At 44.1% G+C, this 26,029-nt stretch overlaps 1 protein-coding gene across 5 annotated transcripts in view; it reads right to left on the reverse strand.

The window, feature by feature from the left end:
• Positions 1 to 26,029, reverse strand: part of REEP1 (receptor accessory protein 1) — a 70,804-nt gene that overhangs the window by 25,788 nt on the left and 18,987 nt on the right. For 4 of the 5 annotated variants that reach the window (XM_060282306.1, XM_060282305.1, XM_035135157.2 and 1 more), the window contains exons 2-6: positions 13,306 to 13,378; positions 10,355 to 10,431; positions 6,413 to 6,533; positions 4,121 to 4,234; positions 991 to 1,041 (exon numbers count right to left, since the gene is read on the reverse strand). In XM_060282306.1, the coding sequence (XP_060138289.1) occupies positions 991 to 1,041; positions 4,121 to 4,234; positions 6,413 to 6,533; positions 10,355 to 10,431; positions 13,306 to 13,378 (436 nt within the window). The remainder of the gene's footprint in view (positions 1 to 990; positions 1,042 to 4,120; positions 4,235 to 6,412; positions 6,534 to 10,354; positions 10,432 to 13,305; positions 13,379 to 26,029) is intronic. The other variant, XM_060282302.1, reaches the window with a different exon arrangement.

The raw sequence follows: 26,029 nt of genomic DNA on the forward strand, positions 1-26,029 counted from the left end.
TAAAAAAATCTCTTTCAATTCTTTTTCTATCTCTCTCTACCTCCCTCTTTCTCTTTCTTTTCATCTGGATCTGTTTTTTATCTAGATTAACCTTTTAGTTTTGATTAAAAAAGATATTTAATGTTAAACAAAGATCATTGAGAAATATATATATTTCTTTGCAAGCTCCTGTAAAACAGGCACTGCACTGAATGGGGCTTCTGCAAAAGAACTTGCTGGTGGATTGTGCTCAGAGGCTTCAACCAAAAATGCAATGCATAGCACAAGGTGAAGTGAGGGCTTCCTTCCTTGCTAAATTTAATCCATGTTTGCATCTCCCAGTAGAGTGGTACCTCTACTTACGATTTTAATGCGTTCCGAACGCACATTTGTAAGTCGAAAAAAATTTGTAAGTCGAATCCCATAGGAATGCATTGGGAGAAAAAATTCGTAAGTCGAAGCAACCCTATCTAAAAATTCGTAAGTAGAAAAAAATCCTATCTAAACCACATCCAAGATGGCGGATGGAGCTCCATTCGTAAGTAGAAACATTCATAAGTAGAGGTACCACTGTACTGAAATCACTTCAGTAGGGAAACCTTCATGTAACCTGAATTTCTTCCTAAGCCACATGTGCTCCTGGGAAATCTAATATGTGGAATGCACCCTTGGCTGGGTTGTAGAATGAACATTCCCATCTTTGACAACAGACAGTTAAATGTAAGCTAATATTTCTAATGAATCTTCCTGCCATACATTGAAAGCTGTCCCCAGCTCTGTATTTTGGATCAGAATAGAAGTAATGGTTTGCTTTTGCTGATAAAACCCAAGTTAGACTTTAAAGCTGAATACACAAAAGCCACAGACGGGAAACTAAGCCAAAGTCAGTACTCTGTAAATTAGTCCCAATAGTGACAATACTTTTGTTGTTGTTGTTGTTTAGTAATAAATGCTACATTTTCCAATCATGATGGTTAGTTTAGCAGTTAACAGAAACACTGACAGGGTTACCTGCCCTTCTTTCAGGTCCAAATACAAGAGAAACTGAAGGAGCTGGGAGATCTGGCAGGTGAAAAAGAGACCCCATTGTGGGAACATACAACGACACAGGCAAATTTTGAGAATACTCCATAGCAAAAAGGTGAACGAAGTCACAGATGGACTTTGGTGCTAAAAGACTGTGGGTGATCTTGCCTTGATCTTGCTGCTATCATTCCAGGTTCTGTTGCTCATGTGGCAATTGTGTAGCTTTGCACTGGGATTTTATTGGCTTAATTGAGTCAGAGCCTAATATTATCTGTAGTCCACTAGAATGTTTAGAGCAGGCATAGGCAAACTCGGCGTCCAGATGTTTTGGGACTACAATTCCCATCATCCCTGACCACTGGTCCTGTTAGCTAGGGATGATGGGAATTGTAGTCCCAAAACATCTGGAGGGCAGAGTTTGCCTACACCTGGTTTAGAGTAACACTGACCGTAATACATTGGAGGCTCCACCTCTTTTTTCTACTTACAGTACTTCAGGACCTCCAGACATTTTGCAAACACTAACCGACTTAGGTATCTGAAGAAGTGTGCATGCACACGAAAGCTCATACCAAAATAAAAACTTAGTTGGTCTTTAAGGTGCTACTGAAGGAATTTTTTTTATTTTACTTCGATCCAGACCAACACGGCTACCTACCTGTAACCCGACTTAGGTCACTTCCAGGTGACCTGTTTATTGAGAAGACACTCTGGTTTATTTACACAGCCATTAGGTTGGGTGAGGCCACCGCCTCCAGCGGAGGAAGCCCTCAAGGCAGTGCCCCCGTGGACATCCTGCCTCCTCCACATCTGGCAGAGAAGCGGCGCTGGCACCACCGCCGAGTTCAGGCGAGATCTCACTGAAATCACCCGAGATATTGTGGAGCGCATGAGACCTCACCCGAAATCGGTGCCAATGTCTGTGCAGCTTCTCTGGTGGCAGCAGTGGGGCGAGTGGCACAGCCGGCAAGGGAGGGAAGCACTTCCCGGCAAAACAGGGCGCTCCGCCCTTGTTCGCAGGGATGCTGTAAGATGTCACATCAAACAAGAATCACCACAGAATTTCCGGTGCATTTCCTGTCCCATTCTTTACTACAAGAAGTCACATTTGAGGGGAGCGAGCAGGAGGGCCAAATCCACTTTAACTGGGCAACCTGAATTTCACAGTATGTGTCAGGGGTTGTTACGGCTACTCCTGAGTAACGACCTTCCACATACTTGTCTTTTAAAAGTCGTTATTGGTGCACATTATTTACAGTGTAGTGAGCTGTCGGTTTCATGTCTTCTCATTCCGTTTCAGAATCCGGCACTGCCCCTTTACGCGACTTTGACCAACATAAAAGCCTCGGGACAGTGAATCTCCTCCCCTTTCTCCTCCTCCTCAAATCCGGTGCCGAGGGAAAGGGTCTACGATCTGTTTTTTCCCTGTCCCCCTTTTCCGCCCCTCTCTCTTCCCGCCTGTGGAGCAGGGGCTCTCCCATGCTGCCAGAGACCTGGCACTCCCCGTTTCCTGACTAGCCCCTTCAGACCCCGCGCTTTCATGGCTGCTTGGGGACGAACTGCTCCTGATGAGAGGGGTTCTCTATAATCTCTCCCCCTTACAGTGTGCAACTGAATTCCGCCCGCCAAAATAGTGGCAACCTGGAAGTGGCCAGAATTTCAAACTGTTTCCCTATGGGAAAGCATCATTCCACTTCATAACAATTCACAAAAAGCTTAAACACAGTGTCAAGTGGCGAATCTATTAAGAGGGATGGGAGGGGGAATCTCAAGCTCAGGTGCCAAAAACAGCTCTCTCGGCCTACTATATGTGACCCACAAGACTCTCCCCGGGCCACACTCTTCATTGGCTAGCCTACTAGTCAGAGTTTACACTTGTTGATCCTCTCACTGTCAACTATGGCTCCACCCACCACTGCCATGTGGCCTCCAGAAGGTGGCCCAGAAAGGAATGTGGCCCTCTGCCTGAAACAATGCTCCCCACCCTGATATATATCAAACCCTTATGTCCTCGACCTCGTATCATAAGTTCTTCAGAGTATTTTTTTTTTGCATTTGCAGAGTCTGCAAATCAAATGACAAAAGCCACCTTGCCTAGAATGCTTGTTCAATGTGACAATGTCTCTCTGTTTCACATTGACAATATTGACTAGTAATAGCACCACGTCTCAGGCTAAAACTAATGTTTCCTGAGGTTTCTTAACTTGAAGCGTGAACACCCTTTGCCAAAGGGACAAAGTGGCCATATTAAGAGGAGGCTCTCCTTTATACCAGCAGGTGGCCATTTTAATGGACCATGGTTGTATCACATTTAATTGCAATAATTGTAAGAAGTCATTACTAATAAATACGTGCAATAAGTGCAGTTTAATAAAATAATTCAATTGTATCAATTAACTAATACTCCAGGATTGTTAGACAAGAGTTCATATGATCGATTCCAGTTTCTGAAAGAACCAAATGTTTCTCAGTTGGATTTGTGTACCATTTGGGCTATATTCTGTAAAATATCTCTTTACAATTTCAGAGCCCAGAACATTCATTGTACATGTTTTTAACCCTAAAGCTGAATTTTGCTGCCAGTTATCCAAAAGGACGAGTCAGTAGAAGCCTGAATGTGGCACTGGGATGTTTGTAAATAGCCATGGCTTCCCTCAAGGAATATTGGGAAGTGTAGTTTCTGAAGGGTACTGATTATTGTTAGAAGACTTCTGTTTACCTCACAGAGCTACAATTCCCAGTGTGGGGGTTTAACAATAAAACCCTCTTCCCAGGTAATTTCTGGAGTTGTAGCACTGTGAGGGGAAAGGGGGCCTCCTAACAATTCTCAGAGCCCTTAACAAACTGAATTTCCCAGGATTCCATGGGAAGCCATGACTGATTAAAGTGGTATAATCCTGCTTGAAATAGTGCAGATGGTGCCAAGATTGCGCAATTCCAGATTTCTATAGTCTTCCTCTGTTTAATAGTCACAAGAGGTCCGTACATAAAAAGTTAAAGAATTAAGAGCATCCTGCTTGGGGTGTTATGTCTCAGGCACTGATTGCCACTGGCTAGGAACATAGACTTGTGATGTTAACACAACCACTGTATCCTTCGTTATCCCACTGGTTACCTTGGAAGCTGCCATCACAGCAGCTGTGGCTGCAACATTTAGCCCCCGCTTCCCAAAATGCACCAGGGCATCATAGCTTCGATCTTTTGCTTGGACTAGGCAGTCATCTATTTCCTATCATGGAAGACAAAAATATATATAAATAATAATAATAATAACACAATCAAAAGGGATTTCGCCTCCAGGCTCCCCCAAAGTACTTTTGCATTCATTCTTTGTCCTCAAACACCTTCAGAGACAATTCTGGGTCAAACCACTTGCAAGAAGGGGCAGCCATACTTGTTTATTCATGTGTCTCCCCAGTTACTATGTAAAGTGTTGAGGGATTTTTCTATTCAAAAGGGTGTGCAGGTGAGCAGTGCTGGCTCTAGGTAGACCCCTGGTGGCACGGTGTGTCAGGGCGCCGGGCCGGTAGGCAGGGCGCCGCGCGACAAAGCCGTGCGGAAACCATGCTGCGCCCTGCGAGGGCGGGGGCACCGGAGCGATCTCTGCCCCTCAGCACCAGGGCGCACGACCTGCTCGAGACTGCCCTGCAGGTGAGGGGAGCCGAATCTACCTTCTTCTCTCTCTCTCTCTCTGCTGTTGAAGCAACAGAGTGTGTGAAAGGTAAGATGAGAAAGAATTCAGCTCTCCTCATTTATGTTTTCCATATATTGTAAGCATTAGAACCGACACACTTTAAATGCGGCTTTAAAAAAATAAGAACCACATGTTTGCCAATAATCTGACCATGAGGGAGAGCCTGGGGCCTGTATAAGGTAAAGGTAAAGGGACCCCTGACCATTAGGTCCAGTCGTGACCGACTCTGGGGTTGCGCGCTCATCTCGCATTATTGGCCGAGGGAGCCGGCGTATAGCTTCCAGGTCATGTGGCCAACATGTCAAAGCTGCTTCTGGCAAACCAGAGCAGCACATGGAAACGCCGTTTACCTTCCCGCTGTAGCGGTTCCTATTTATCTACTTGCATTTTGACGTGCTTTCGAACTGCAGGAGCTGGGACCAAGCAACGGGAGCTCACCCCGTCACAGGGATTCGAACCGCTGACCTTCTGATCAGCAAGCCCTAGGCTCAGTGGTTTAACCACAGCGCCACCTGGGTCCTGGGGCCTGTATAGATACAGGTAAATCAGAAGACTACCTCTGGCGTTTTTCATTTTCCCCAGCCTGGCTAAGGCCCAGTCTGAGAAGCAGCAATCTTATATAGCCTCTCTTGAGGAAGAGGTTTTGGCACCTGCCCTGGAGGTGAAGCTGATACTCACATCTACCAAGCTGTTTGCCTATTCATAAATAAATAAAAAATTAAGGGCCCAGAGCAGTTTACATAAAAGACTAAAGCCAAACCAAACACCTTCAGGTGACAAAAACTATGATTAAACCATCAAAATAAACAAAAGCAGAATTGAAAAATCTCCAATCATATTGAAAACCACAAGGAATAATGATGTTTTCACCGCCTGCCTGCATGCCACAAAGGATGGAGCTAGTTGTACCTCCTTTGGGAGGGAAGTCCATAGCCAGGGCAAAGTCACTGTCAGATTCCCACCAAATGAACCGCCTTTGGTGGTGGAACATAAAACAGGACCTTGAAAGAGAATTTCAGTTTACGGGCTGGTTCATAAGAAATGAGCTGGTCTTTGAGCTATCCTGGCCTTAAGCTCTTTACAGCTTTACAAGCTTGATCAGTTGGCTGTGATATATCGAAACTAATTAATGATATACAAGGATCTGAAATATGTTATTGCTGTTATTATGATTATAATTATGTTATTTTATATAGTTTTTAATTCTATTAAATGGCTGCCATGGAGAAATTTTGAATGGTGGCCTGCACATTTATAAAACGAATAAAATGATCTGTGGGTACTTTATTTTTATTATAAACCAAGCTACCAGACCACTTGAAAGTGTTTAAGTCCAATAACTCCAGGTTACATTTGACCATCATTTCCCAAATCAAGCTGACCCTCATCTTGTACAATTGTTTTCAGTAGTAATTTGTGAGAAATGAGTAGTTTTGGATTAACTATTCAGCAGCTCTGAGCTTTGCAAAGCAACACAAAACAGATGGGGGGGAAACCACGGGCTGAGGTGAAAGAACTACTTTATCAAGAGAAAATAGCAGAACATTTAAATACTACATGGAAATGACACATGCCCTAGACATATCTACTCAGAAACAAGCCCAACTGGGCTTACTCCAATATAGGTATGGATGGGATTGCAGCCTAAATTGTTCTTCTGCAATACAGTAATCACTACCCACAACTACAGTAGAGAGAAACAGTTGCAGTTACCTTTTCTTTCGAGGACAGTGTGGGGTGCACAAATTTCCTATACAGCAGGCTGGAGCCCTTTGTGTAAGGAGACAACAGCCAAGCTACAAAAGCTATTTTGAGTTCGTAATAAAATGGAAACCTGCAGGAAAAGAAAATAGCACATTTACCCACAGAAAGCTGCACATTTAGGCCTCCTCTGACATTTGAGAATCAACACTCTTGACAATCAGAGTATAATTCAGGATGAAAATCTAGCACATCAGATATATAGCTACAGACATACAAACTAGAAGTATATTACATTGGTTTTGAAATATGGTAGCATTACTTTAAAAATAATAATCTTGGAGTGCCAAGTTACATTTTGGTGCGACCATCCTTCCACTTAATCAAGAGAGAAAGAGAGAGCCAGGAACTAGAGGAGGATATACTGCCAGCGAGTTTCTTGCGATAGCTGCATTGACACATGTTGAAAAAGTGCTGAGCTGTTCCTTTTCAAAAGGCAGCATTACGGTTGTTGTTTTATGTGGCCAATTGCTGATGGGACCAAATGCATTTATAGCAGGGGTGGCTAACCCACGAACTGTGCTCCACCAAGGTACCCCCTGAAATCTGTCCTTTTAAAATCTGAATTTAGTGACGGATACCCAAAAAGGATTTACAGTGGTGCCTCGACTTACGAATTTTATCTGTTCCGAAGGCACCTTCGTAGGTCGAAAAATTCGTTAGTCGAAAAGCACCACTGGAAACGCGATTTCCCATAGGAATGCATTGGAAACGGAAAAATTCGTTAACTCGAAGCAACCCCATTTAAAAATTCGCAGGTCGAAAAAACCCTATCTAAAACAGCCACGGTTTCCATTCGGATGTCGAGAAATTCATAAGCGTGCGGCCAATTGCCCCACCCGTAAGTCGAAAAATTCAGTTGTCGAGTCGTTCATAAGTCGAGGTACCACTGTAAAATAGTGTAAAACAGCTTATAAGAAAGCCTTTCGGAAGGCAGCTTTGAGGACTATGGTTTCCACGTTGCCTATTTTTATGTTTTGGCTGCACCCACTTTCACGCTTCGGACATGCCCATGTGGTTGATGGAGGGTTGTCCATTGGTCAATGCGGCCTCTGCCTGAAGAAAGGTTGGTCACCCCTGTTTTAGAAGTTTCTCCCCTTCCCCCTCCCCTTTGCTGCTATCTTTAACTCTGTTAGACAAATCAAGAATCCCTTAATTGATCTCAAAAGTTCAGTCATCTCTTCATATTGTCCTCCATCCCCACTCAAATAACAACAAAACGAGGTTCCTCACAGCACCATTTCTCTCCTTCTAAGCAATTCAGGCCTTCTTGGCTGATGATGCAACTGCAGAGTCTCATAACACATCTAAATTATAGCTTTCTCCTCTGTACATGCAAGACTGACTTTGCAGACCTGCCATACATTTTTATTTTATCTCTAAAAGGTCTAGGAAGCCAACAAGCCAACAAATCATTTCCATACATCCTAATGTACAGCCAAAGCACCTCAGCACAAAAACAAATATATCAGATTCTGCAGGGCTGTTTAATTCTTCCTCTAGGCCAGGGTGGGTAAGATGTGGCCCTGCAGCTGATGTTGGACTCCCACCAACCCCAGCCAGCATGGCCAATGGTCACAGTTGGGTTGGGTTGGGTTGGGTTGATGGATATTTTAATCCAGCAGCACCTGGGAGCCCTTCAGCTCATGCTTGAAAGAGCAGGCAAACAGGAAGCTCCAGTTTGTTCAGCTTGCCGTGGTTTGATGGACTGTTTCTACCACCACACCAATAAACTCAAACGTCTATCCCAACAGGGAAATGGGTGGGAGAACAAACTAACTCAATAAAGCACAGGCAAACATGTAATGGAAAACAGGGCATACAGACAAAAAGAAGAATATATTTATCCATGTTTGCGTCTTTTCACCCTCCTCTCTGCTTCCTTCTTGAAGAGCCTTATCCTTATCTTTCCTTCTACCAGCTCAACCTGGGAAGGTTGCCCATCTAGGAGAAGGAAGCTCTGACCCTAAACCTCTGCTGCCTTGTGGGATATCTTTGGCAGAAGAAAAGGCTAAGCAGTAAACCCTTCAGAAATCCAGAGTGGAGTCCCTAAGATGGTTGGATGGCGCCTTGTATTCCTCCCTCTAGCAACTCCTGCAGCCAGACTAGTGCCAGTAACCTGCTTGCTCTCCTCTTCAGATTCCTCATGTTCTCTTCCCACTTCCCTCCCTCCAAGCACCTCCTCTTCCACCACACCCTACCATGACTTTCCCATGGACTACAGTATAAGCTTGAGGCATGAAAAGTCAAGGGTCGCTCTCCACGGCCTGTTTCCTTAACACTTTTAGCACATATTCATGCAAGCAAGCACACACAAGTTAAGTGTACTGCAGCTATGTCAGAAAGGGAACTCTGATCACCACATGGACCTGGTTTGAATAGTTTCTAAGGCCCGCCTGACTTCTTCTTCCTTCTGGCTCTGTTCCAACTTCCCTTGTCACTGCCAGCCCACCCACCTGAGAGGTCAATGGATCGAGAAGAACAAAGGGTGGCTGTGAAGAGAGCAACTTGTCTGGTTACTGATTCTGGCCATAAGTGGGATGCAATAAGGTGGTGGGCAGATCCTTCCCAGTAGCTGAGATTGGGCTGCTTTGGCTATTTCTCCCCACAATTTGATTTGAGTTCTTCGTTCTACCACAATCATCCCTGAGGACTCTTGCCCTGAAGGACGGTACGATGCAACAATGGACCATCCTTGGGCAACGCTAGTGAGTTTGCAGGTGGCAGAGAGGATGTTCTCTCTTCTGTGCCTCTCTCTTCTGTGTGCATTCTGCATTCTCTCTGTTCCATTCTCATTTATTCTATCACAGATCCAGTTTTTCTTCTTGAAACTACATCCAGCCTCAGACAAATGTTATGCTCTCCCATATATGCCAGCATTCAGAATGGGGCACTTTTACTTTGCCTGCTTTGCCCTTTTTTAAAAACTAAATCCTCCACAACCCACTTTGCTGGGTGCTCTCCAGTACCAGTACAGTGGTACCTCGGTTTATGAACACAATTGGTTCCGGAAGTCTGTTCATAAACTGAAGCGTTCATAAACTGAAGCGAACTTTCCCATTGAAAGTAATGGAAAGTGGATTAATCTGTTCCAGACAGGTCCGCGGAGTACTCAACCTGAAGCGTACTTAACCCGAAGCATGGGTGTAATTGGTTCCGGAAGTCTGTTCATAAACTGAAGTGTTCATAAACTGAAGCAAACTTTCCCATTGAAAGTAATGGAAAGTGAATTAATCCGTTCCAGATGGGTCCGCGGCGTTCGTAAACCGAAAATTCATAAACCGAGGTGTTCATAAACTGAGGTTCCACTGTACTCATAGCTGCCAAGTCTCCCGTATTCCCCGGGAAATCCCCGTTTTTCCAGCTGTTCCTAGCTGAAAAAATGGATTTTTTGTTTCCCCCCGGTTTATTCTGGTGCAGCGGCCATTTTGGAACTGGGCGGAGCATGCTCAGAAGCGACTTTTGATGCTGCTCTGCCCAGTTCCAAAATGGCGGCAGCGCTACTTCCGGTCTGCTATTTCCGGCCCGGTCCCTTATTTCCCTGACAGCAACTTGGCAGGTATGACTGTACTCAGAGCCAAATGTGGCAGCAGGATTTGTAGCTTCCCATTCACTGCAGCAGACCCATCACATTAAACTCTTTGCAGCCATTTCCCTACACAGCATTTCCCATCCATTTTGTTACACACACCCCAAACCCCTCCTGTACCACGCTAATGTGACATTTCTGACAGAGGAAGCGTCCAGCTTCTAAAGATAAGCATCTGAAGCACCTGGTGCTATTGGGCAACTTCTAATATTATCTTACACTTTTGCTCCTTTCAAAAACATTTGTTTTTCCCTGCTTTTGTTTTTTTGGAGGGAGGGAAGGAAGCATCTCAGCGGGATACTAACCAGCAAAGAAAAATGTCCGTGAATGTCTCTGCTGTTGTGAAGAGTGCAAATATAATCCAATACATCATCCATTTTACCTAGGAATAAAGCACAAGGATGGTTATAAGCAAATGTTCATTTGGCACTTCCTAACGATTGTGGGTATTGCTTCTCTCCCCCAGGCCCCATTGCCTCAGGGCCAGTCCTACCATTGGGCCAAGTCATGTTGGTTTACCTCAGGCGGCAGATTTTGAGGCACCAGTATTATCATTTTTATTACTATATACTCTGTAAGCACAAGGCGCAGGTGCCTTCGGATTTTCTGCCTTGGCCACCAAAATGTCTCAGCTTAGGGATAAATGAAAAAGAGTGATTTGAACAAGGGTCATTTGGCACAAGGAACTATGGTCATATCCACAGCACACGTTTAGAGCACTCTCATACCCCTAACAGACATGAAGAATCTTGAGAATCCTGTGGGTGGTATCCAGCTAAGTATTACATAAGGACGACCCACTGAAATTTATGGAACTTGGTCATGTTCATTGATTTCAGTGGGTCTACTTGTGAGCAACACTTAGCTCACTGTAGTTTAAGAGTGCTGAGAATTGTACTTCCGTGAGTGCCCTTCAACTTCAGCTCCCAGAATGCTTTGGGGGAAGCTATGACTGTTACAGCGGTATAACAGTGCTTTAAATATATGATATGAATGTGTCCTACGACCCAAGAAACTGATAGGAAATGAAATAGATGAAATAGAGACTCTGAACTTGTTTTCAAATTGCACTGAATTGCATTTAGATTTATAAATCATATTTCAACGTTCTTGTGGAGGAGAGGTCAAACTCACACCATTCACCAAATTTCGATCTAGGTTACTTGTACAAACCAGTTTTTCATTTTGTAATGCATTATTAAGTTTAATAGTTCACAATGTTTAAAAAGTAAGAACTTGAGTTTTCATTATTAGCCTAGAACTGTTTTTACGAAATATCTAAAAACTGTATGCAGTGCCTATATAAAAAATACAGTGGTATCTCGGTTTAAGTACACAATTGGTTCCGGAAGTCTGTACTTAACCTGAAGCGTACTTAACCTGAAGTGAACTTTCCTACTGAAAATAATGGAAAGTGGATTAATCCGTTCCAGACAGGTCTGCAGAGTACTTAAACTGAAAGTACTCAAACCGAAGCATACTTAAACCGAGGTATGGCTGTACATCAGTTCAAGTGAGTCACTAAGTGCAGGCTTCCTGGCCATTCTTGTAATTCAAGAGTTGTACAAGAGTCTTTAATTATCCTTAGATTTATTCCTAAGCGACGGAATGGGAAGAGGGCACTAGGAGCTATCTGCAGTTACAAATGTGGGCTCAACATAACACAGTTTATGCTCCAAGAAGGAGTAAACCATAGGCAACTCATCTCCAAAAGAAGTGTTCACAGAGTAAGGCTCCTGGCCACAGCATTTGTTGGTGCCACAAGCGATCATGTCTGTGATTCTGAATATCCTCTGTGCACTCTTATGCTGAAATGGATATTATAATCCTAATTAACCCCAAACCTCTCCAATGACAGCTATGCAAAAGTTACAAGGATAAGTCCTTATATTACATAACACCTGCTATTTATATACCTCCATATTGCACGATATTTCTATGACCCCCCTCTCTTGTAAGCTACTGAGAATATTTAGCTGTTCATTCATTTCAGCTTAGCTACATAGCTTCAGTCTAGCCTTGCCTTGTAAATATGACTATCACAATTTCAGCGAATTCCCATACTGTATCTGTTTTGTATCACTGCACCCAGTATTCACAAACGTTTATTTTCTGTCCCCCAGAACCTGGTTACTACAAAATTAGCTACTGAATGCCTAATTCCTGCTACCTGAAGGTTAGAGTTGGGTATACCAGCCTAAATGTATGCTAAGAGGTGCAGTTAAGTTCACTGTAGTTGGGAAAGGACATGCTAATAAAATTTTATTAACATTAACAGGCAATAACTGTTCATGAACTCTGTATCGACAGTTGTTGTTTTTAACTACAGTGGTACCTCGGTTTATGAACACAATTGGTTCCGGAAGTCTGTTCATAAACTGAAGCGTTCATAAACTGAAGTGAACTTTCCCATTGAAAGTAATGGAAAGTGGATGAATCCGTTCCAGATGGTTCGCGGAGTAACCGTTCATAAACTGAAGCGAACTTTCCCATTGAAAGTAATGGAAAGTGGATTAATCCGTTCCAGACGGGTCCGCGGAGTACTTAAACTGAAGCGTTCATAAACTGAAACATGGGTGTAATTGGTTCCGGAAGTCTGTTCATAAACTGAAGCGTTCATAAACTGAAGCGAACTTTCCCATTAAAAGTAATGGAAAGTGAATTAATCCGTTCCAGATGGGTCCGCGGCGTTCATAAACCGAAAATTCATAAACCGAGGTGTTCATAAACCGAGGTTCCACTGTAATGACAAAATGGCTGCCCACATTGTGTTCAGCAATGGTGTTCAATACACCTCTATAAATTACCTAAACCACCGTGATGACCCTATTTAAATTGAATTTGGGAAAACAGAATTTAACCATTTAAGAAGGGAGCACAAGGCATACAAGAAAGATTTACGTCATGCAGGCTTTCCACTACTTTTTTTAAAAAATGGGATTTTATGCAAGAGCTACGCAAAAGCACCATTCATTGTGACTCTATACCTAGCATATGTGTTTTTAAATAGTTTCCAGGTTAGCTAATACTGTATAGAATTTGCTTTTACAAAAAAATCTTCCTTTCTCAGGTGAGGCAAAAATGGTGGAAGATGTGCGCTGATTATTTAGCACCAAATATATACGGAAATAAAATATGAAACTGTGAAGCGTGTTAAGTTCTTCATTCTGCCTAAAGAGCCAGGTAAAAACCACTGGGAGGCATTTTGCAAACAGAAACCTAGGTTTACCTTGATAATCCCAGACGTGATACTTACATATTCTTTAATATCCTTTGATTTTACAGCTTTGTATGAGTAATATGCAGGATAAAGTGTGCCAAATACAAGCCTGGAAGGGAGAAAAAAGAGCAAAGATCATTTTCTGCCACCGGGAAATGTATCTTTATGAGAAGTAATGGCCACTTCAGGGACATTTTCTCTGCAATATTTAACTTTGAATTCCTGACTCAGTTTAACTCCTTTCAGTGAGAACAAAACTACTTAAGCATAGAATCCAGATTAAATTATTCATCTTTTAAAAGTACATCTCACCCTTCCTCCCAGGAGTCCAGGGCAGCAAACGAGTGTGAAAATGATAAAATCATCTTAAAAACAATTCAAATGCAGATGCAAACTGGGAAAGATCTCGGCTGAAATGGCTTGTTGAAAGATGGTCTCCAGCAGGTGCCAAAAAGAAAACAGAGATGGCTCCTGTCTAATTTTCAAGGGCAAGGAATTACCAGGTGCTACTATACTAAAGGCTTGGTTCCTACATTATGCAGAATGGACCTCCAGATAAAGATGGCGTCTGCAGGAGGCCCTTGCGATATATATGGAGTGAGATGATCTATTGGGTACCCTGGTCCCAAATTGTACAGGACATCATACACCAAAATCGGCAGAGTGAACTTAGCATGGTAGCTAACTGACAGCCAGTTCAATTATTTCGACTGCGGGGTAATACCTATGTTGACAATATCCTGCCCCAGTGAGCAGTCACACCACTGCATTTCACACCAGCTACAGCTTTCAGACCCTCCACAAGGGCAGCCCCATATGGAGTACATTGCAGTAATCGAGATTGTAGGCTTCCAATGAATGGATGACAGCAGTAAGGCTACCCTGGTCCAGAAACTGTTGTAGTTGTCTTACTAGCTGAAGTGGATAGAAGATACTCCTGCCCACTGAGGTCACTTGGGCCTCCAGGAGCACCCTCAGACTATGAACCTGCTCTTTCCGGGTCAGTACAACCCCATGCAAATAAGTACTCATCTCAATAACCAACCACCCACAGTGCTTCTGTCTTGCCAGGATACCGGACCTCATCCAGTTCTCTGCTGAGTCCAAGCACTGGCTCAGGCTTTGCATAGCCTCACCTGATTCAGATGTTGCAGAGAGGTAGATCTGGGGATCATCAGCATACTGATGACACCTTGCTTGATTATCTCTCCCAATGACCACTCCCAATGGCTTCATATAGATTAGGGGTCAGTAAACTTTTTCAGCAGTGGGCTGGTCCACTGTCCCTCAGACCTTGTGGAGGGCCGGACTATATTTTGGAAAATATATATGAACGAATTCCTATGCCCCACAAATAACCCATAGATGCATTTTAAATAAAAGGACACATTCTACTCATGTAAAAACACCAGGCAGGCCCCACAAATAACCCAGAGATGCATTTTAAATAAAAGGACTCAGGTAAAAACATGCTGATTCTTGGAAGTCCGCGGGCCGGATTTAGAAGGCAATTGGGGCGCATCCAGCCCCTGGGCCTTAGTTTGGGGACCCCTGATATAGATGTTAAATAGCACTGGAGACAAAATACCCTACAGCACAATTACCAGGAGGCCGAAAGACCATCACCCAATGCTATTCTCTGAAGCTAATCCTGGATATAGCATCCAATAGCCATCCCACTACGTTGGCTCAGAAGGATACCGTGGTATCAAAAGCCACTGAGAGATCAAGTAAGAATAAGACACAAAGCTGCACTTATCAGGAGAAGAACACCACTCTACCATGCCGTCCTGGCAAGCTGCCAACACTCCTTTTATACAGATATATATTAGAGGTACAGATGTTCTGCTTGACCCTGTTCATCTTGGTTTCTGAAGGCTTACCAAGGCAATCGGTCGAATTCTAACTTGACTTTCATTAATGCATTGCACCAGGAAGACCAGCTGTTCTTCAAGGAGGAGTCATAATCCCATTAAAGAAGGCATTCTCACATCCCCAATGGAATTAGGGAATTATAGGCCAGCTTTTAAGTAATCATTCCCGGCCAAGTTGTTGAAGCCTGACATGGCAGATCAGCTCCAAGTGCTTTTAGCTGAAAGTGATTGTCTAGATTCATTTCAGTCTGGCTTCTGGCCAGGATTCACAACTGAATCTGCCTTGAACAATCTGGTAGAGTACAGTGGTACCTCGACTTACGAATTTAATCCATTCCGAAGGCACCTTCGTAAGTCGAAAAATTCATAAGTCGAAAACGCCATATGAATGCATTGAAAACGAAAAAATTCGTAAGTCAAAGCAACCCTATCTAAAAATTCATAAGTTGAAAAATCCCTATCTAAAACCGCCGCGGTTTCCCCCCCAAATGTCGAGACATTCATAAGCGCGTGGCCATTACCCTCATTCGTAAGTCGAAAAATCCGGTTGTCAAGTCATTCGTAAGTCGAGGTACCACTGTACCTGTAATGGCAGGGATGGTGTGACTTGGTTGAGTCTCCTGGATCTCTATCTAGGTGGTTTTCAGTATCGGGTCAGCATACTGATGACACACAGTTATCTTTGTGTCAGGTAAGGCAGCGTCACTCTGAATGACTGCTTGAGGTCACCAACAGACTGCGTAAATTTAAGCTTAGTCCAGGAAAATGGAGATACTAACAACTGCTGAGTAGTACACAGCTCTGGCTATAACGGACATGCCTTTTCTTAATGGGGTCAAACTCCACACTAAGACACTGGATCCGTGCCAACTAATGAGTGCTCTAGAATCTGACTGCTTTCAGCAATCCAGTTGATGGCCATGATCAAGAGTACGGTATTTGTTTTTCAGTATCTGCTGTTCTATTGATAGTTTATTACTGAAGAACACTTAAGAACATTACATATAACAAAGTAAGTGCATTAAAACTGGGCAGTAAGTGCAATAAAACAGCATCCCAATGCCCGAATATGACCAAACTCCGGTAAATAAAGCAGAAAGCCATATATTATCCTGGAACTTACCATTCCAGAACATTTGAAATGTGCTTGACGGGTGCTTGTTGATGCATCCCTCAGGGTTTTATATTAATGAAGTACTTTTCAACACGAGGCAAGCAAAAAATATGTGCAGAAATTTAATTCATGAAATTTATGAAACATTCTAAATTTGACTTTAGAAAAATTATAGCCATGGGTTACCCAATCCTACAGTCCAGTAATGCTGGCTCGAGTGCTTTAGGATTTGATGTAAGTACCCTTACTAGCCTGTTGTCTTTGTCCATGGAGTGCTCACTGGAAGGACAGATCGTGAAGCTGAGGCTCCAATACTTTGGCCACCTCATGAGAAGGTTTTCCCAGTAGTGATGTATGGAAGTGAGAGCTGGACCATAAAGAAGGCTGATCGCCAAAGAATTGATGCTTTTGAATTATGGTGCTGGAGGAGACTCTTGAGAGTCCCATGGACTGCAAGAAGATCAAACCTATCCATTCTTAAGGAAATCAGCCCTGAGTGCTCACTGGAAGGACAGGTCCTGAAGCTGAGGCTCCAATACTTTGGCCACCTCATGAGAAGAGAAGAATCCTTGGAAAAGACCCTGATGTTGGGAAAGATTGAGGGCACTAGGAGAAGGGGATGACAGAGGACGAGATGGTTGGACAGTGTTCTCAAAGCTACCAACATGAGTTTGACTAAACTGCGGGAGGCAGTGCAAGACAGGAGTGCCTGGCGTGCTCTGGTCCATGGGGTCACGACGAGTCGGACACGACTAAACAACAACAACAACAACCCTTACTAGAGTCTCAGTGGACGCATATCATCAGGGATACATTAGTGCAATGCTATCCCAGATTATTCCCATTTCCAGTGCAACTGTGCTACCGAAGAGCCATGGGCGTACCCAGGATCAAAACTAGGGGGGGCAAGGGGAGGGGCCAAGGCACGGAAGGGGAGGGGCCACAAAGTGGGCGGGAACAGCGAACTCGCGCTCCGCCGGGCTGTGCCCCTCCCTAGAAGCAGGGCTGGTGGGCGGAGGCGGAGCCCAGCCCAGCGGAGTGCGAGTTCAGCGTTCCCGCCCGCCGCGCCGCGCTCTCTGGTTCCCCGCCGCGCTTGGCCTTGCCAGAGGGCGCGACGGGGAGCTGGAGGGAGGGCGCAGCGCGGCGGGCGGGAACGGCGAACTCGCGCTCCGCCAGGCTGTGCCCCTCCCTAGCAGCAGGGCTGGTGGGCGGAGGCGGAGCCCAGCCCAGCGGAGCGCGAGTTCAGCGTTCCCGCCCACCGCGCCGCGCTCCCTGGTTCCCCGCCGCGCTTGGCCTTGCCTGAGGGCGCGACGGGGAGCTGGAGGGAGGGTGCGGCGCGGTGCGGCGGGAATGGCGAACTCGCGCTCCGCCGGGCTGTGCTCCGCCTCTGCCCACCAGCCCTGCTTCTAGAGTAGGGCAGCTGCCCTAACTTGCCGCATGGTGGGTACGCCCTTGCGAAGAGCCATGCTGGTTGTATGACAGGGGAGGAGCAAGCTTATGCTAAATTCTAAACTCCCTCATATCTTGCTCTTGACGCCATGTCAGTGTAATGTTCACCAATAAAAGGGCTGAATATGTGAAAATGAAAATGATCCCACTGAATTTGACAGCAAGCTAAAAACAACACCACCCACTGCTCTGCCCCTTCACACAGCTATAGCATTGTGAAAACTCTTTCCAGGGAGCCTATTACGCAGATGACAGGATGGAGAGTGTGGGGCTATTTCTCTGTGGCCTCATAGTGCACACACAAGGGGGGATTTTTTATAATAGGAACCAGGAAGAATGGGGAATTTTGCACAAATAATCTGTCCAAACACGTATAATAAAAGCAGGTTGCTAATCCTTGGAATGCACCCTAAGCATTGTGGAGCAAGTTGCAAATCACAGTACAATCCAGACTTTATCAGAAGCAGTCACTCCGTGAGCCTGTTTAGATGTTACAGCAAGTACAATGAATGTGCACTGGGGGTGGGAAGAAGGTAGAAAGGGGTGGAAGCAAAGCACTCTGTCAGCTGCCGCCACCATCATTCTGTAGCTAACAGAATATGTAAAACCCACAGTCCCTGGCAGGACAGAGCCAGTTGGAAGAGTGGAAACATAGCACTTGCATTTCCAGGTCTTCCTTCCCTTAAAGAGCAGGCAGAAACTGATTATTATTATTATTTATTGAATTTATATACCACCCTATGCCCAGAGGTCTCAGGGTGGTTGACAGAACAAAATCAAAATATAAAACCACAAAATATATAATCAAAATAAAAACAACAACCCAATAACCACTCCCCCATAAAAAATCCCACATTTTAAAAGGGTATAGGATGTCAATCAGATCAACCAAAAGCCTGGTTAAAAAAGAATGTTTTTGCCTGGCGCCTATAGGTGCAAAATGAAGGCATCAGGCAAACCTCCCTGGGGAGAACATTCCACAGATGGGGGGCCACTGCAGAGAAGGCCCGTTCTTGTGTCGTCACTCTCTGGACCTCTCGAGGAGAAGGCACATGTAGAAGGGCCTCGGAAGATGATCTCAGGGTCCAGGTAGATTCATATGGAAAGAGGTAGTCCTTGCGGTCCTGAGCTGTTAAGGCTTTATAGGTCAAAACCAGCACTTTGAATTGGACCCGGAAACTAATTGGTAGCCAGTGCAGTCGGACCAGGACCGGTGTAATATACTCAAACCGTCTTGCTCCAGTGAGCAACCTGGCCGCTGAATTCTGCATTAGCTGAATTTCCGAACCGTCTTCAGAGGCAGCCCTACGTATAACGCATTGCAGTAATCTATCCTTGGGGGTTACCATGTCCCCACAATTGATGTGGCTGATGTTGCAATTTGGCAGGCACACCAATTGTGGGAACATGGTGTGGGCACTGTGACTCACACCAAGAAAGCTGGGGTTATATTCATTTGCTCCCTTACTTTCTCTTCTCCATGCCCCCCCCCAATTACCTTTACAGTGGTACCTCGGTTTAAGTAAACAATTGGTTCCGGAAGTCTGTACTTAACCTGAAGCAAACTTTCCCATTGAAAGTAATGGAAAGTGGATTAATCCGTTCCAGACGGGTCCGCGGCAGGGTGGATTTGATTTAAATCAAACTGATTTAAATCACGATTTAAATCACGATTTAAATCACTAGTCAGTAAGGCTTGATTTAAATCATAGTTTTCTACATAAAGACTAATTCCTCCTGGTATAACTTTAATATGCAAGTAGATGAAGATTTTTAGAATAACAACTTTTCCTTTTAGTTCCCCCCCCCCCAGTTTAATGGGTTATTCATATTTGGACAACTTTACTGTTGTACTTAGGAAGGAGAAAAATAATCATTACCTTAATAATAACAATTTAAATAGATTTATTCAACTGAAACAATAACATTACAGCATATGTTATTTGCTTAAACAAACATCCATGTTTGTTAACTAATTTGGCTAAACAATATATATATATATATTAAGAAACTTAGACTGTCAGCCCAGCCTACACATGAAAACCTTAAATACTGTCCACTCCAAACAATCAGAAAAATATTGTTTCTATTCTATTCACTGAACTTCTTGAAACTTAGCACTGAAGGGGTTGTTTCTGTATTCATAGGTTTGTAGAACAATAGGATTAAGGTCTTTTTCTCAACTCTGTTCATGTTATAACATTTTTGCTGTGAACAAGAGGCATGTGATCTCTGTTGAGTCAAATTCAGTTTTGAGAACTGCAAAAGTAAACCAAGCATCTGTGATAATATCTTGTAGGCAGAGAAACTGCCCAATAATCTTACAAAAACCTCTGGAAGAGCGTGACATTGTGAATGGATTAATGGAATTTATTTACCCAAAAAATTAGACATATACAACCTTATTCTACATAATTAAAAAACTAATCTTTATTTCATGATGGAATAACCTTTGGATGGTAATATATTTTCCTCAAAAAGCATTTTATATTTAAAAAATCCAATTTAAATCAAAAAAATAGATTTAAATAAAAAAAATCCGATTTAAATAAAAAAAATCCGATTTTTTTGATTTTTTTAAAAAAATCATTGATTTTTATCCACCCTGGTCCGCGGAGTACTCAACCTGAAGCGTACTTAACCCGAAGTATGAGTGTAATTGGTTATGGAAGTCCGTACTTAACCTGAAGGGTACTTAACCTGAAGCGAACTTTCCCATTGAAAGTAATGGAAAGTGGATTAATCCATTCCAGACGGGTCCGCGGAGTACTTAAACTGAAAGTACTCAAACCGAGGCATACTTAAACCGAGGTATGACTGTATTTTTATGTATGGGTTAGCACTGACAAGACTATTAAGGTATTGACCTGACCTCCTCACACTCCATCATTTCAGGCACTTTCCCAGCCTGGCTCCAAAACCGAAATTGATCCGGGAAGGGAGGCGAGAGAAAAGCTATTAAACAGAATGCACCAAGGTAAAGGGATCAGCCCCTCCTTACTTCCTGCACACTCCTCTCCTCACTTGGTATGTGAAGATGCACATCTGACCAAACAAATGTGGCAGTTCTGTCACATCCAGTTTGCCCTAAGGGTGCATATTCAGAACGGCTTAACACAGATTAGCTATCCTTGCTGTACAATCAATGTGGTACAAGTTCAGTAAAAAGATATCTTTCTCTCCCACCCTGGTTGTCAGTAAAGTTCAGAATTCAATCAGAGTCAGTTGCTGTCAGTAGACACATGTTCTAGCTACAGGTAGGTAGCCGTGTTGGTCTGACGTAGTTGAAACAAAATAAAAAAAATTCCTTCCAGTAGCGCCTTAGAGACCAACTAAGTTTGTCATTGGTGCTACTGGAAGGAATTTTTTTATTTTGAGTAGACACATGGTGGTGGTAAAATAATTATACTGCATTAATTTATATAAAATAAAAGAACGTTTTATCAAAGTTACTTACTTATTCAAAGTTACACAAGAGGGTTTGTGGCATAGCAGAAACATTGCTCAGAACGGTTAGTCTCGAGTAATAGTGAAATATCTATCTCAAACATTTGTTTAAATAAAATCTTACACCCCAAAGAAGCACACAAGGCCTCTAAAAAGCCTGACCAGATCTCTCTCCCCCCCCCCCCCCGTGCGTGTTTGTTTCCTTATTTATAACTGTACTGCACTTTTTTTCCAATTCATTTTTCTCCTTCATGAGCTTGGCTTGTTGCTATCTCATGTTCTTGTTTCCTGCAAAATAAGACTCCAGCGTTTGACAACTAACATTTGCTTCTTTCGTTTATCCTAACAACAGAAACTAACTTGGCCTTACAGAGACAGCTGGATTTATAGGCCCTCTGGAAAATGGTTATATATGGCAAAGCCCTGGACTGTTTCCCATTGAAGAAGCGCAAGGAGTGCTCCCTACTGTGTTTACATATGTCTCTAAGAGTCAGACTACATGTTACATTGGAATTCTGTGCCTGGAACTCTGATGTGAATTTCTTTTTCTTGCCCAACAGTTACAATGGCTCAAAAGCGACTTCTGTCATATACAGCACCCTCACGAGGGAGTTATCTGTACTGGTCTTTCTGAGGAAAAAAGTTCCCCACCCGATATCAGTGTATGCGGTTTGTGCATACTGTTTGTGACAGGGAGAAAATATAGCATGAGGGGGAAAGTGCAAAGGAGTGTAGCTGGGAGGGAGACAGCACTCAAGTAAGGGGGACTTGAGGTGAGCCGCCATGCAAAGGAGTTAAAACAGGGGGCATTTTGCTTTGTGGGCACTTCCATCCCCCTGGCAATCTGTTTCAGGGTACCGCAAAAGGAGGTAAAAGTATTAGGCTACTTAATTGTTGTAAAGTATCTCAAAGTTTTGTGGGGTTAAAAAATACAGTGGAACCTCGGTTGTCGAACGCCTCGGAAGCCGAACAATTCGGAACCCAAACGCCGACAAACCTGGAAGGGAATTTAAAGGTAAAGGGACCCCTGACCATTAGGTCCAGTCGTGACCGAATCTGGGGTTGCGCGCTCATCTCGCATTATTGGCCGAGGGAGCCGGCGTATAGCTTCCAGGTCACGTGGCCAGCATGACAAAGCCGCTTCTGGCAAACCAGAGCAGCACATGGAAACGCCGTTTACCTTCCCGATAAATAGCGGTTCCTATTTATCTACTTCCATTTTTGATGTGGTTTCGAACTGCTAGGTTGGCAGGAGCTGGGACCAAGCGACGGGAGCTCACTCCGTCACAGGGATTCGAACCGCCGACCTTCTGATCAGCAAGCCCTAGGCTCAGTGGTTTAACCACAGCGCCAACCGGTAATTGCGCCTCAGTTGTCAAACGGTCTTTCGGAACAGATTACATTTGACAACCGAGGTTCCACTGTATGTGGCATGCAAGTGTTTTAAGTAAACAAAGGGTACACTTTTTGCACTAGGCCGTGCCCAATCCTGGTGAGGCTGAGCACATAGAAAGATTTGGAGAAAGTAGCTCCAAAAATTGGTCTAGTCGTTGATGGCAAAGGCAGTAAATAATGTGCAGGCTAGGTCAGGAAACATGAACCAGGGTCAGCAAACTTTTTCAGCGGGGGCCGGTGCACTGTCCCTCAGACCTTCTGAGGGGGGGCGGACTCTATGGGGGGGGATGAACAAATTCCTATGCCCCACAAATAACCCAGAGATGCATTTTAAATAAAAGCACACATTCTGCTCATGTAAAATCACCAGGCAGGCCCCACAAATAACCCAGATATGCATTTTAAATAAAAGGGCACATTCTACTCATGTAAAAACATGCTGATTCCTGGACCGTCCGCGGGCCAGATTTAGAAGGCGATTGGGCCGGATCCGGCCTCTGGGCCTTCGTTTGCCCATGCAAGAACTGCCATAGACAAGCAATGTCAACCAGAGACAGGTTCTTCAGTACCGTGGACAGTTCACAGCAAGCAGACAACTTGTTCCAAGGAGACCCACTCAACTGAGAACTTATTTTATCCCTCCTATGTTCCTCTCCTTCCTGAGGAATGGAAAGGGGTAGCCTTGTGGCTTGGAGCCTACCACTCCATTACCTATTTCCCGCCAAGTGCATTGCCTGCTTTGGTGAGCAGGGCCTGGGGCATACCTGCCAAGTTCCTCTCTGAAAAATAAGGGACCGGACCGGAAGTAGCGCGGCGGCCATTTTGGAACTGGGCGGAGCATGCTCAGAAGTGACTTTTGATGTTGCTGTGCCCAGTTCCAAAATGGCCGCCGCACCAGAAGTCGCGATGCAGCCATTTTGGAACTGGACAGAGCAGCATCAAAAGTCGCTTCTGAGCATGCTCCACCCAGTTCCAAAATGGCCGTCGCGCCAGAATAAACCAGGAAAAAACAAAAAAAATCCATTTTTTCGCCTGGGGAGAGCTGGAAAAACGGGGGTTTCCCGGGGAAAACGGGAGACTTGGCAGCTATGGCCTGGGGTGAACTCTTTGGCGGTGAAGGTGTTGGCCTCTCAGAGGAATATGACTGGAAGGTTCAAGCCTGGCATCAGGGCCTGGGTGCAACACCCCTGCAATCCACATCAATGGCTTTCGCAACCTAGCTTGGCCCACTCACTATGTGTCAGTGTCCAAGTCTCTTTTGGCGGGGTCACAACAGAATGTGTGATCAGGGAGAGGGTGAACACCGCCCTACTGTTAAAGCAACTAGGCCAATGCTCCCTCTTGCTGCGTTGGATGCTAAAGTGCAAATACAGTATGGCAAGACCCAAAAGTGTCACGGCAACCGGCATTCATCCCCTCTCCCATTCTGAGGGATGGCAAGGTAAAGGTTTTGTTCTCCGTGATGTTGCCTCGTAGACATATCTGAACGGTAATGCGGCCCCATTACGTCAACACATTTACACTGTCCCCGACTGATCACATTGTAAGGGAAACAATTAAAAATGGGGCCAAAGGAGAATAAAGAGAAGCTGTAAACAAAATCTAAACAATTTGGGTACATTTCGGGTTTTCCTGGGGTGTGTGGGTGTGTTTTGTGCCTCCGCAAAGAGCTTTGTCAAATGTGAAAGAGCTACACCACAGCTCTAGCTGCAAGCTTAATGCTGATTGTCTCCTTTTTCTGTTGAACAGGGATGTAGATTACTACTATGGCTCACAACACCAGTCTAGAGTGCCTGCTAATATGCATTGGTCATCTAATTAAACATTCCTCAATTATTAAATTATTCACTACTTAATTACATTTTGCTTTAAACAAATTACTGGAACGTTTCTGAAACACACCGAATAGGCATTCATACAAGTCCACTCCCCGTTTGTAAAAGAATCTTTCCGATGCTGTGCTAAGAGGAACACCATTCCATAGCTGCCAAGTTTTCACTTTTCTCGCGAGGAAGCCCATTCAGCATAAGGGAAAATCCCTGTAAAAAAGGGATAACTTGGCAGCTATGCACCATTCCCTTTTCCCTTAGCACTTTAAATCAGAAAGTATCCAAAGCGATAAAGGGGTTTTTAACCAGAATAAAGAAGCACAATGTATGCAAAATGATTTGTTGAAGAAAAACCCAATAATCTGAAACGATAAGCTTTAGCAGCACAGTTCCTGTTCTTAAAAACCACCATTCTCACAGACTCTCCAGCAATAATACACAATATTATTTTACCTGTGCCAACCTAAGAACAAGCAAGGCTACTTACTGCCCTGCAACCTCATGGGGAAATTTGAATTTGACTGGGACTCTACACTTTAGCTTAATTCGCTTATATACAGTAGTTAATTCTGGACTGCATAGCTTACTAAACCAAGTAAATTCTAGAAGAGAAATGTTTCATGGCTTTCCTAATGACACTGCAACCCATCTGAGCTTTGCTTCCCTGGTTGCCATGGTGGTAGAACCTCTTGGTACTGAGCTTCTGAGAGCCTCCTAAGTTCACAGCACTGCAATTGCTGCTGCAATATTTCAGTTTGTGTTCTGGGGGGCATGTGCCAGCTGTTTCCTATTACCAGTACCACTTAAATTTGTTTGTTTATATCCCGCCTTTCCCCTAAAACTGGGACTCAACACGGCTCACAAAAATAAAAACAAATACAGATACAGTAAAACGCACACAGCTAACCATGTATACAAGATTATTGTTGTTAAGAAGTAATTAATCTATCTATGGAATCAAAACAGTGTAGAACGCTGCATCTACTAAAATGCAGATAATAATACAATAATTTTAGAAACGGTACAGTGGAACCTCGGCTCCCGAACGTTCCAGCTCCCAAAGAAAAACCAGAAGTAATTGTTCCGGTTTTCAAATGTTATTAGGAAGCAGAACGCCCAGTGCGGCTGCTGATTTTGCTGCAGGAAGCTGCTGCAACCAATCAGAAGCTGCACCTTGGTTCCTGAACTGTTTCGGGAATCAAACAGACTCCCAGAACGGATTAAGTTCAGGAACTAAGTTTCAACTGTACAGCACACCGTTAAGAGTTCTTTTCTTAAAAGCAATCAGTTCCCAAAAGCCTGCCGGAGCGAAAGGACAAGGAGGGAGTTAGTCTAACTCAGGGGTCAGCAAACTTTTTCAGCAGGGGGCCGGTCCACTGTCCCTCAGAGCTTGTGAGGGGCTGGACTATATTTTGAAGGGGGAAAAAATGGAACGAATTCCTATGCCCCACAAATAACCCAGAGATGCATTTTAAATAAAAGCACACATTCTGCTCATGTGAAAACACCAGGCAAGCCCCACAAATAACCCAGAGATGCATTTTAAATAAAAAGACACATTCCACTCATGTAAAAACATGCGGACTGTCCGCAGGCTGGATTTAGAAGGCGAATGGGCCGGATCCAGCCCCCGGGCCTTAGTTTGCCTACCC

This window comes from Zootoca vivipara, chromosome 13, assembly GCF_963506605.1.
Source record: "Zootoca vivipara chromosome 13, rZooViv1.1, whole genome shotgun sequence".
Taxonomy (NCBI): Eukaryota; Metazoa; Chordata; class Lepidosauria; order Squamata; family Lacertidae; genus Zootoca; species Zootoca vivipara.